Below are 13,476 nucleotides of genomic sequence, written 5' to 3'. Positions count from 1 at the left end.
TATATATATATATATATATATATCTGTGTGTGTACATGTATATAATTAGGACAACATAAAATAAATATGAAAATTTAGTACTTAAATAATGAAAATGTAATAGTTTATTAAAATAATAAATTAATTAAATTTTATACCATGCTTATTTTAGGCTTTCAATTTTAGAAAAAACGACGTCAAGACAAATCAAATAACAAATTAATCGAAATCGAGATGAGTACCCATGTTCTTATACTATGGTAATATTTTGTTTCTTCTAGAACAAATGTATTTATTATTATTATCATTAGCTATATTGAAATTACTGTAAATTTAAGATTTTGAATTCTAATAAATTTTGTTTCACTTTGTAGAAATGATGTGTTACGGTATAATTTAAATTATCATTTGAACAATTTATAAGTATATTGTCTGATAGGCAAATAGGAATGAAATACATTTTTAGTAAATAGTGATTTTCATAAATTATTTATATGCAGATGACTGATTATCATTGAGCCACCAATTTTTGATACTAGCAAGGAAGCACTAAGGTACCCGTGCATGTAAATAGAAAATGATATTGATATTAAAGTAACTTAAGTAATATAATTTTTAGACGGTGCTCTTACGAAGGTTGTACATATATTAAATGATATAAATAAGCTATTGATATAGTAAGATTCTTTAATGACATCAAATATATATATATTAAGTTATTAAAAACTTAACAGACATGCATATTACTTTTTCTACCTTATATTATTATAGTTTATGAGTACGAGTCTTTACTGGTTTGTTTAATTAATTGTTATTTTAAACTAATATTTCATGTTAATTAAGTGATTAAAATATAAGAGATAGAAAGGATAATGTTTATAGAAGATGTGGTCGACCTATTATGAGGTAAAATTTAAATTATATCATCTTAAATTAATTTTATTTAACAGCTCTTTTATTTGTAAAATATTATTTATAGAAAATGAATATTGAAAACTTAGTTCTCACTGTCTGACTGTCTGTGCCCGTCTTGGTTAACTCCAAACCCCAAGCTAGGTACTGACAAGTGGTATCAGAGCCAAGTATTAGGATTAAATGAAAAAATCTTGTTGAAAAGAGCAAACATGATAATCATAAATAAATTTTAATAATAAGAAAATTAAAAATTTAAGTTAACTCAATTTAATAATTATATTCATTCAAGCATAATGATACACTTGAAATTATAGAAAAAAATATGATAAAAAAGAAGTACAACATACTATAAATGTGAACATGAATGTCCTGACACAGATGACTGATGACTCAGCTAATTCAGGAGTCCAGATCGCAGCTTATCGAAAGTGATACAGTCATTGTGGATAAGTATCTGAAGATATTTCAAGATATGCATCCACCTTTGTTCGAGGAAATTGAAGACTGGTGTGGGGTTGGGGAAACCAACAGGGTGAACCGACTGGCAGAATAAAAGGAGTCGTTCACCCAATTCCCTAATGTCCCGGTTCAGACCTCAGCTAGACCAGGAGGATATTTGGAAGGGCCAACAATGCTACTGGCCCTTCCCCTACCTTTCCATTTATGGTTTTCCTGTTATGAGTATATATATGTGTTGTTTTCTTAGAATTAGAGTTATGTGATGTTGTGTTATTGTTTTCATATTATCTTTGGACTGTTTCCTTCTCCCTTGCTAGGGTTGTATCTAATAACGGGTGGTGTTTCCTTCGGCTATATCCTCCTTCGAGGTGGTGTTGTAACCTTCCTAATCTCCTCCCTCCCATCTCCTTACCTCTCCTAGTCGTCGGTCGACTTCCCCATTTTTCCCCTATAGCCATCAAACCACCAACCACACCTGTAGCAAATTCCTGTCGTCTAGACGTCTAACCGCCAACCTACAGGCTCCCAACCTCGCTAAATCTTGCCAACAACCCATCTCTTCGTCTCAGCCTTTTCGCATGTTTTCATGCAGCCCCGCCTGTTGTTCAACCCCTAACAGCCACCCTGTTGTCATCTCCCCGTCACCTTCTTAAAGCACTGCAACCTCTTTCCACCTTCCCTAGCCATTGCCGCCACCTCGCCCGCTGCCCTCAGATCTTCTTATCTATCCCTGGCTGGAGATTAGTGTTTGTTGTAATTTCCTTTCAGTTGGGTTTTATTTGTAACCCTAATCAGTTGCTTAATAAAGTTTATTTTCATTTCTGTTGATTTTTGAATTAGCTCCGGTATCAAATATAGACAAGAAGAAATATTGGAACCTAAATGAAATGGTTGATACAATAAAAAAAAAATATTGGAGACCTAATCGGTACAATCCATCATCACAGGATATCAACAACGCCCATCTTGACCTATCAATTCCATGGAAGAACAAGTTTGACCCTATGATTGATTGCTTAAATCTTAAAAATTTCACTTAATCAAGTGAAGTATAATATCAAACTCATGAACTCAAGCAAGGAAGCATTAGCATCAAAGAATACTTGACCACTCTTACAAAATGAGCAAAATAAGTGGTGCGGCGAACATGCAGGTAAACAAATCAGAATTGTAGAAAAAATAATACCGTATGATTTCTTTGCTGGTCTTGATAAAGATCAAAATGACTGGAAGAATAATAGGGGTCCATTCGCTTTGCAAAAATAAAAAACCTTTTTTTGCAGTTCAAATGGAAGAAAGTGGTTGGAGAATAATACTTGGAGGTACCAAAAACACTGACAAGATAGAAGAATACTCTTACCATTAGAAGTCTGGGAGAAAAACTCAAGACATGATCCCAAGCATGAAAAGAGAATCTTTGGTGCTATATTTTTAAAAATAATCATGCAAAAGAAATTTTTTATAAATGTCATGGCAGACAAGCAAATCAAAACAATCCTAAAAATCATCAAAAATCACTAAGCTTATCAAACAAAAAGTCAGCGACTAAAGATAAAAAAGCAAATGAAAAATTTGCCAATATTTTCTTAAACAATGATCAATTAAGTCTTCTATATAATTTACTCACTACTGGAAAGCTGTTACTTTCTCCCTTTTAGCCTAGAAATGTATTATTATTCTCTTGATATTAGTTGTGTACTAAAGGAGGCCACGAATTCTAGATTTTTGACTCATCAGCAACAGATCATACGAATGGTCGGTTGCGCTCACCTATTATGCTTCCTCACCTAAACATATCAGAGTCAAAATTGTTGAATTTTAATCCTCTACTATTAATCACTTGCACCTTTTATCTAAATTATGTCTTATATGTTCTTAATCGCTCTTGCAATCTCTTTTTTTTAAGCAAGCTAGTGAAAGATTGTAGGGGTGAAATCGCTTTCTTATCAAAATCTTGTGACTTTCAGGACTAGACATCAAGGGTATTGACAGTGTTAGAAAGGTTAAATGTTTGCACTACTAAGATGAAAGTTTAAAAAAAGAGAACAAATTATATTATGATATTATAAATTAGATTATCCAAGTTTTCCTTACGTTAAATCTTATTTCCTTCTTTGTTTGGCAATAAGAAAATTTTAAATGAAAATTGTCAACTTAACAAATATCAAAGAGCTATCTTCAAACTTAAGCTATATATAAAACCACAAAAAACTTTATTCACTTGACCATAATGACATTTGGGACCATCCTAATAAAAAATATTAACTAAAAATGATACTTCATTATTTGTTATTGAATCCTAGCCAAAGTAACTAGGACCTTAATTAAAAAATAATTGACAATCTTGATTTGTTGAATGTTTACAAACTAGTTTTGGGGAGTGATGAATCCTGAACTGGCCACTTCCATTATAGCAAGGCAGCTCATTCGTGTTCCTAGATGAAAAGGGGGTTGCAACAATAGATGAGCTCCTGCTTGCGACTTCTCTAAAATAGGAATCCACTGATTGTTGAGTTGGAGGACACAGTCCCTACTACGTTGGAAGGCATCAACCCATAGATTGTTAAGGTGCCCATAAATTGTTAAGGTGGATGCGACTGTATTTATTTAGTAAACTTTGAATTAGAAAAATTGTTGCAATATGTAACCTTCCTTTCTAACTAGGATATGTTTGTTTCTTCCCTATTTTTTCTTATTGTAAACCTCTATATAACAGAGCCAAATTTTAGTAGATAAAAGATATGCAGTATTCTACTTTTCTTCCTTTATAGATCTCTACGACTTACAAAAATTATAGCTTTTTAAGTGCAAGAAACAAATATTTCAAAAGCACGGAAGAGAAATAAACCTGAATTTGGTCACATTCCTCAATAAAGAACCTTAGCCTTTCATTCATCTCTTCACTCTGAAAACCAGCTGACAGTATATCTTCTCCAATTCCATAGTTATCAAATTTCTCAACATCGTTCCACAAACCATGTAGTTCATATAAGCTATGAGGATGATAATTAACTTTAGAAAAGTCTGTCCAATACTGAACTCCATTCTCAAGGCATCCAATGCGATCCTTATCTGTCAGTTGTCTGTGGAAATGGCTACCTTCTAGATCTGTGGCACTAGGATTTAAATTTGAATCATCTTCTTCAGACAAACTTTGCAGAAAAAAGTTCTTTTCTCGAGGTTCAGCTAAGTATTGGGTTACATTGCCAGCCCTGAACAATTATGACAATTATATTTAAGGAAAAAATTCATTGTGCAAAGAGCACTATCGTATACCAGTCTAAAAGGCAGATGTAACTGAGGAAGCAACTAGCCGAATAAAAGTTGAAACAAATTTAATTTATATCCAAAAAAATTGCACAGGTAACCAAACAAGTTATTAAGAATTATAAGAAACAAAAAGAAAGTTGAGAAAGGTTCAAAATAAAGAAACACTTGATCGCTTTCGCTACACAATATGCCATAACACTATCTTTAATCATTGAAGGATTGTTTGGTCATGAAAAGTTCTAGAAATAAACTATAGAATAGCTAAAGGCTTTGTTGCTATCTTCAACCACTAGCCAAAATTAAGGAATGCCACATGCCACATTCCACATGCAGAAAATTAAAAATTCTAACTATAGATCCATAAAAAGTATAGTTGAGGTAAGATATAATTTTTTTTAAAAAAAAGAGATGAAAAACATAAGGGAGTTCACAAGAGTTAAAAAATGAAAAATAAAAAAAACTTAAATGGTAGGACACACAAACTTCTCAAATGGTTCCTACCATGAAATTATTACATTATGCTGTTTTGATGTCCCTCTGTAGTCTTGGGATTCAACTAAACCATTTATTGTTTATGTTGACGTTTATGTCAATAGGATATGCTTCTCATTTTGACAATTCATTGGATTATTTTGAGCCATTTTAAGACATTTAAATATCCTGTTCATTATTCTTATTTAAAAAGAAAAACGTATTTGACACCCAAAATTGTTGCGAGTAAAATTGATCAATCACGCAAGTATACAAGCTGATCAAGTAATATATGGGTTATGAGTCGGCATATCGATCTCACGAGAACAATGTCAAAATATTTCTAAAGAATGAAATTTTAGTGTACTACACTGTTGAATTCAGTTTGAAGTGATCTAAATGCACAAAGGAAAATCTAACAGTTCTAAAAATAAACGGTAAACGACAACAGTGAATATAAATGGAAACAATAAAAAGAAGGGAGCAACTTTGAGTCCTTCAGAGGTGATGAAGCTCATGCTCCTATGACATCAGTATAGTGTTGTATTGATGTTTTTCCTATATGTTCCCCTATGTGATGGTTGGCAACCAAGCACACAATTCTCCTTAGTTTATGTCAAGGCTTTAGGAAGACTTAGAAATCATATCACAAATAAAAAATAACTTAACCATGGAGTGTTTACTAAGATTTCTCGGATCTCCTATCTAGATTGTAAATCCCTAATGGCAATATGCTATTCCACTAGGCTATTATGTGTTAACCTACCCGTTCTTCTAAATGATGGTTAAAAGTCTTAGATCATAAGAGATTTTAACATTCTATTGAATAAAAATCGAAGTAAATTAAGATCGAAAAGTTAAATATCAACATATGAAGTTTAAAGGCACGAAAAATATATACAAGGAAAAACTCACGTAAAAAACACAAGAAAAATTACTCTTACATGAGCATGAAAACAAATTAGCTACTAGAAATGAGGTAAAAAATAAGGAAGATTTTACTGCAATCATTGAAGAAAAAAGGGCACGAAATTATAAACTTACAACCAAGCAAAGTTTTCTCCGCAATACACCAAATCCTCACCATATGAGGACAAGCTCTCTGTGATCCTCGTCACACAATATCCCTCAATCTCTCTCTCAAACACAGCCTCTCAATTCTCAAAGTAAAACTAACCCAAGGAGTTTCTTCCCAAAGGAGGAAGAGACCCTCAAACAACTTGAAGAAAGCCTCCACAAAATCCAAGACTCCTCCCCACAGCTGCAAACATTAACTTAATATAAGTAATCATGTAAGAATTCATTCCAAATCTTGACATGCACTACTTTAATTATTCATTTTACAATGATCTCCGCCAGATTTACTCTCTCAAAACTCACAATACAAAAACACAGTCACTTATTACTCTAAAAACATCACATTCCCACTCCCAAGATACTCAATCTCTAGCAGAGACCTAGTGATTGGATCTTATCTTAAGGCACATATGAACTTCTTCATCAGTTGCTATCCTTGGGCACTTCCTAGTTAGGACGCCTAAGTGCGAGAGGCACTGCAGGGTTTCCAAGCTCTTTATTCCTCATGCACATTGGATGGGGTTGATTTGAGCTCCTAGGTGCCTAGGGCAAACTCTGGGTTTCCAAACTATCTGTTCTCCTAGCCGAATGAGGAACTAGGTCAGGCGCCCAGACGTTTAGACTGGGCACCAAGGCGCTTAGGAGAGGCTTAGCATAAATTTCTTCATATGCTCCCTATTATTAACTTTTAACCTGGAAACTACAAATATACACAAATATAGCCAGAAAAAGCATAAAAGTGACAAATAATTGAGATAACATAAGAAATAGCACAACACATTTTCAGCACATCAAATCCCCCAAATATAAACATTACTTGCCCTCAAGTAAATCGATACCTTAAATTAAAATCTTTGAAAATTCATGTTAGACTATGACTTAGAATTGCAGTACTCTTTAGTAATAAAATAAATAAATAATTCAAAATGCATACACCTCTTTTTTTTTTAAGTTTGATTGTTCTTAGGAATCTCAATTATTTCTAAATCACTTATATTTGATTACTAAAATAAGATTAATTCTCAAATACATATAATTCAATTGGGCTAATCAACTAAATAATGTTAATTCAGTCATTATATTTTTTTAATACAATATTTTGATTTTAGAGTTAAGTGGGCTTTTGATTCTTTGACTTTTAGAATGGGAGATTGGTGCCAGTTTTTTTGTTCAAGCTTTAACCTCAAGCTTCTCCTTTAAGATTTCTGCTTTTTTCTTTATAAACTTGAGTTTTTTCTATTTTTCTTTATCTTCAGATTTTTTACTCTTTTAACTTTTATTGACAATTACTATATCTAGTGAAGCTTTTCTTTAATGATTTTGAATACCAATTTTTTTCTAAATTAAATTATCAATTACTTCCGAACTTAATTCAAAAGATTGTAATTCAAGAGATGATAACTAAGAATTAAATTACTTAAATGGATTAGAGATAAAATTTGATATATTTGATGAATTAAATTTATATGTATTCAATTCAAGTTTTTAAGAATCCTTATAGAAGAGTAATTAATTGTGGTTAAAGGTCACTTATTAATGAGTCAATAATAATTTTTAAAATTTAATTAAGTTCATGACACCTTTTATTTATTTTCTTAACCTATTATTAAATCACATTGAATCCTAATTAAATCATTTAATTTTTTTGAAAATCCAAAATTCAGATATCCACTCTTACTTGTGGGCACAATTTTTTTAGAAATCCCTATTTTACGCTATGCATGCAAATAACTGGACGATGAAATGAACATAACAGGGTTTCTTCGAATTAGATGATCTAATATCAGGCTACCTAATATACATGCTTCAAATTTATTACTTTCCATAACAAAAACAAAAATTAATTTCACTATCATCCCATGCCTACAAAAAGAACTAGATATTTTCACACTTTAGGAATGAAATGGGTATTCCTTTACAATTATTGATAATTAGATGAACCATATCAGTGTTGTTAAAATCACAATAAAGGGCTGCAAAGGAATTTGAAAAACACTGAAGAAAAATAAAACCCATAAATTTTTTCTTAGTCTAAAGTATGAACAAAAGCGTTTAATTTCCATATATATTAAATTCTAAACTAGCCCCCTAATAATTCATATGTAGTCAATATAGTCAAAGACTATTGTGGTTCCCTAAATTAATCCCTCAACTATCCAAAATTGATCCCAAAACTAATTACAATTTAGTCCTTGAAAAAACATTTCAATCAATTTTGTATAGTTGTAGGATTAAACTAGAGAAAAATAACACTTCGGAACCAAATTGGTCACACACAAATAATCATAGGGTTATTTTAGAGTTTAATCCTTTCCATATATTAAACTTTTTCTGTGATGAGTGATGACTAACAACTCTTGGTTTAAGTTTTGCATGTAAGGTTAAAGCAATTGTTGTGTTTGTCATACAACCCAAATTAGCTCACCATAGAACAGATAAACTTGAACATCTCAACAAGATTTTGTTATTTAATAATACGCCCATATTCTGTTTTCAACTCATACTTCAATAGAATTGATTAACTGCAATTCTTCACTAAAACTATCAATCACAAGCTTTTAGGAACCCCAATTTTCCCATATTAGTTGCATGGGGCCTGCGATTATGGTTTCCAGGTACCATGTTGATGTTAATCATGCGAGCGGCTACAGTCTGTTTTCCCCGTGTTTCTCTAATTGTTTGATTGTCTTTTAACTACTCATTGAACCTCTTAATTATGTCCATTTTTGTTGCATAATGTTAAGACAACATCATCATATGTGTGGTTCTAGTGAGACTAAAAGTAAAAAAATTGGACATTATTAATGCAGAAAAATAAAAATCAACGGCCTTTGTTGTGTGCATTATGATGTGAAAAAAAAGCTTAAAACCTGATTGGGCATAAAATATGTGTCCACAACAGCATATACAAAATAGAAGAGAAATTGAAGCCAAAACAGATAACAGGAAAACAAAATGCGCATGAGGAATACAACAAGAAAAATGGCAATGCGTCTTCTCACTAAAATAGATGTCCAAGGTTCATATCGTTGCAAAATAAAAATGGCAGAACAAAGCAACAAAAAAATAGTTAAAGATTTTATGCATCAAGTCAGATTGAACCCGGTCATAAAAGCAAACAAAAAATAGTATATACCATTTACAGATCACGGAAGAGGCAATTTTGCAATGATGATGAATAAAACTCAAGGAACTGATGCATAGATTCAATGCTAACCGGGGAAAAAACAAAAATTAATTTTCATCCTTCAAAGCTGGGATCAACCAATAAAAGAGAAGGAAAGCCTTACCAGGTGACAATCTCTGAGGTATCAGGGAGCGAAATTCGAGGGGATAATGAACCAGAAGAACTTAAGGACCCAAGTGTTCCTGCAAAGGACATATCGATGCTTAAATAGTATGGAAAGAACATTAAAATTCCATTAATGTTTTGTAAAGCCAATATTTAGTAAGTTTTCTGTTATGTTTGTACCTCCATGAACTATAATGATAAGGTAAAACAAAACTTAATATGCAATTAAATTCAAATATAAGCAAATACATTCTCTCATGTCATGCTATACAGATTGTCTTGTCATCTTTCATATCATCTTTGATAGCATCTAGCAAGAGAAACTTTTATAAGGATAAGGCAACATCAAGTTCTACATATCAATCAAGCTGACTAGATATAATCTTGAACATTCATAAAACTCTCACTACCTTCAACATAGAAAATAATGGAGTCTTTTGTGTTCATACTCAACAGAACTGCCAAACAAATAATGACTAGTTCCACTTTAAATATCAATTTTCATTTTATTTTGTAATTTTCAATTAAATATTTTGTATGCGGCTATGATGATTGCATTGATTTGATGAACTATTGCTAGGTTAGTTGAAATGGTTTAGAACAGACTCAAGCTAGTCGAATGATGCAGTTTGAGCAAATTAGATTTGGATCTCTGTTGCATCTATGCAAGGAATTGCTATAGTATGCATTGCTTTTGTTTTAGAATTTTATTTCATCAGAATATTTTCAAGAAAACCCCGAACTTCAGGTTTATTGTAATTTGTATGCAAGAAACTAAATGAGTTGGACGAAAAGCTAAGGAGATTGATAGCTTAGGTTTTAAACTTTGGTATTCAGGTAGGAGTCATACTAGAAATGGTGTAGGTGTACAATAAGAGTTTGAAAAATAATATTGTGAAGATTAATAGAATTAGAGATAGAATTATAGCCCTTAAGATTATCGTTGATACTAAAATTTTTAATGTTATAAGTGCTTATTGTCACGGATTAACTTATCTCTAGTCACCCGTGTGGGGCTTTAGTGTTCTTCCTTGGCACTAAATCAGTCTAACCCTCACAACACTCGGACTTGTAAGCACATAACACTCTTGGAAGAAGAATATAGAGAAGTATAGGAGAATAAAATACTTCACTAAGAAAGAAAGATTAAACACTTGAATGCTTGCAAAGTTTTCTTGGATGGTTACAAATGAGGGGGAGGGAATCCTATTTATAGCCCCCTCCAAGCCCAAAGGAAACTTCTAGATTACATGAGAATAGCCTAGTTTCTATAGTTTTCTCTACTATTCTTATATACATACATGGCCCTTGATCCTTCTAGATTATTCTTGAGTTTATCCTTGGACAATTCTGTAGAGTGAGGTGGAATCTTTTAGAGTTGCATGGATAGCTCTCCTCCTTCTAGAATCTTCCATCTCGTGGTAGTTTTACCAACTTCCTTGAAGATGGGGGTGTGTGACACTCTAGTATTGTTGGATCTTTTCCTTGAATTGCCACAGTGCGTCTTCATGCTCCAAGTTATATTCGCTATTAGGCAATCATTTTCACATGATGAGATACTCTTTGTAGTTTGGCACCCCTCATCGTCTGATCACTCTGTCTGCAAGTATCTATTCAATTTCTTTATTAAAGGAGGTGATTACAGTTGTAAGCACTCGCTTGAAAATCCTTCTTAAAGCGTCTTCCATGTCTTCATGATAAGGCTTCAACATGCTGTTGACCTCATTTTTGTGAGGTCTTTTCTTCTCCTCCTTAGAGCCTAGGTTCTAACTCTAGAAATTCCTATGGACCATCTTAGAAAACTAGAATTGAGACTCACCTTTCTAGAAATTCCAGTCAATTCCTATTTTCCTTTGATGTCTAGCATCTTTGGCACAAGACCATCGTCTTATGAACGAGCGGTTATGGGCTATTTTGCGAAGATTCAAGGAAAATGTTCCAAATAGGACTTCAAGTCTTAGGAAAACATTCGTCACGACTTTTTCGTCACGTACACACACAAAGTAGACGAAGTTCACAAAATTGCGCGAAATCGGACTTCAATTAAGCCCAAAGAACGGGTGAAAATGCGAACTTCTCCGGATGACCTCCGACGACAAATTTGACTGCGCCAACGCGTCCGGGATACCAATTTTGGTAGGAAAGGACACCCATATTGCCATATTTTCGACACGAGAAAATTGGCACGCAAATCGGTGAATTCGTCAAAATGGCCTCTGACGGCAAAACAGACTGCACCGGAGCGTTCGGAATGTCGAAATTACCTAGGGAGGACACCTATTTTGCTAAGGCGCCGCACATGGATGAATCATATGAAATTTGATATATATATATACCTCTGACGGCAAAACAGACCGCACCGGAGCGTTCGGAATGTCGAAATTACCTACGGAGGACACCTATTTTGCTAAGGCGCCGCACATGGATGAATCATATGAAATTTGATATATATATTAGCCTCTGACGGCAAAACAGACCGCACCGGAGCGTTCGGAATGTCGAAATTACCTACGGAGGACACCTATTTTGCTAAGGCGCCGCACATGGATGAATCATATGAAATTTGATATATATATTAGCCTCTGACGGCAAAACAGACCGCACCGGAGCGTTCGGAATGTCGAAATTACCTACGGAGGACACCTATTTTGCTAAGGCGCCGCACATGGATGAATCATATGAAATTTGATATATATATTAGCCTCTGACGGCAAAACAGACCGCACCGGAGCGTTCGGAATGTCGAAATTACCTACGGAGGACACCTATTTTGCTAAGGCGCCGCACATGGATGAATCATATGAAATTTGATATATATATTAGCCTCTGACGGCAAAACAGACCGCACCGGAGCGTTCGGAATGTCGAAATTACCTACGGAGGACACCTATTTTGCTAAGGCGCCGCACATGGATGAATCATATGAAATTTGATATATATATTAGCCTCTGACGGCAAAACAGACCGCACCGGAGCGTTCGGAATGTCGAAATTACCTACGGAGGACACCTATTTTGCTAAGGCGCCGCACATGGATGAATCATATGAAATTTGATATATATATTAGCCTCTGACGGCAAAACAGACCGCACCGGAGCGTTCGGAATGTCGAAATTACCTACGGAGGACACCTATTTTGCTAAGGCGCCGCACATGGATGAATCATATGAAATTTGATATATATATTAGCCTCTGACGGCAAAACAGACCGCACCGGAGCGTTCGGAATGTCGAAATTACCTACGGAGGACACCTATTTTGCTAAGGCGCCGCACATGGATGAATCATATGAAATTTGATATATATATTAGCCTCTGACGGCAAAACAGACCGCACCGGAGCGTTCGGAATGTCGAAATTACCTACGGAGGACACCTATTTTGCTAAGGCGCCGCACATGGATGAATCATATGAAATTTGATATATATATTAGCCTCTGACGGCAAAACAGACCGCACCGGAGCGTTCGGAATGTCGAAATTACCTACGGAGGACACCTATTTTGCTAAGGCGCCGCACATGGATGAATCATATGAAATTTGATATATATATTAGCCTCTGACGGCAAAACAGACCGCACCGGAGCGTTCGGAATGTCGAAATTACCTACGGAGGACACCTATTTTGCTAAGGCGCCGCACATGGATGAATCATATGAAATTTGATATATATATTAGCCTCTGACGGCAAAACAGACCGCACCGGAGCGTTCGGAATGTCGAAATTACCTACGGAGGACACCTATTTTGCTAAGGCGCCGCACATGGATGAATCATATGAAATTTGATATATATATTAGCCTCTGACGGCAAAACAGACCGCACCGGAGCGTTCGGAATGTCGAAATTACCTACGGAGGACACCTATTTTGCTAAGGCGCCGCACATGGATGAATCATATGAAATTTGATATATATATTAGCCTCTGACGGCAAAACAGACCGCACCGGAGCGTTCGGAATGTCGAAATTACCTACGGAGGACACCTATTTTGCTAAGGCGCCGCACATGGAT

The 13,476-nt window shown here is 34.4% G+C and overlaps 1 protein-coding gene across 3 annotated transcripts in view; it reads right to left on the bottom strand.

The window, feature by feature from the left end:
- The window catches only part of LOC110023839 (protein misato homolog 1), a 70,750-nt gene that overhangs the window by 18,073 nt on the left and 39,201 nt on the right, over positions 1 to 13,476 (bottom strand). For all 3 annotated transcript variants that reach the window (XM_020723449.1, XM_020723451.1, XM_020723450.1), the window contains 2 exons: positions 9,462 to 9,540; positions 4,202 to 4,565 (listed from right to left, as the gene is read on the bottom strand). In XM_020723449.1, coding sequence (XP_020579108.1) covers positions 4,202 to 4,565; positions 9,462 to 9,540 — 443 coding nt within the window. The remainder of the gene's footprint in view (positions 1 to 4,201; positions 4,566 to 9,461; positions 9,541 to 13,476) is intronic.

Source organism: Phalaenopsis equestris, unplaced genomic scaffold (genome assembly GCF_001263595.1).
Source record: "Phalaenopsis equestris unplaced genomic scaffold, ASM126359v1 Scaffold000233, whole genome shotgun sequence".
Taxonomy (NCBI): Eukaryota; Viridiplantae; Streptophyta; class Magnoliopsida; order Asparagales; family Orchidaceae; genus Phalaenopsis; species Phalaenopsis equestris.
Note: the sequence above shows the minus strand (reverse complement) of the source record. Positions and strands in the feature narration are given on the sequence as shown.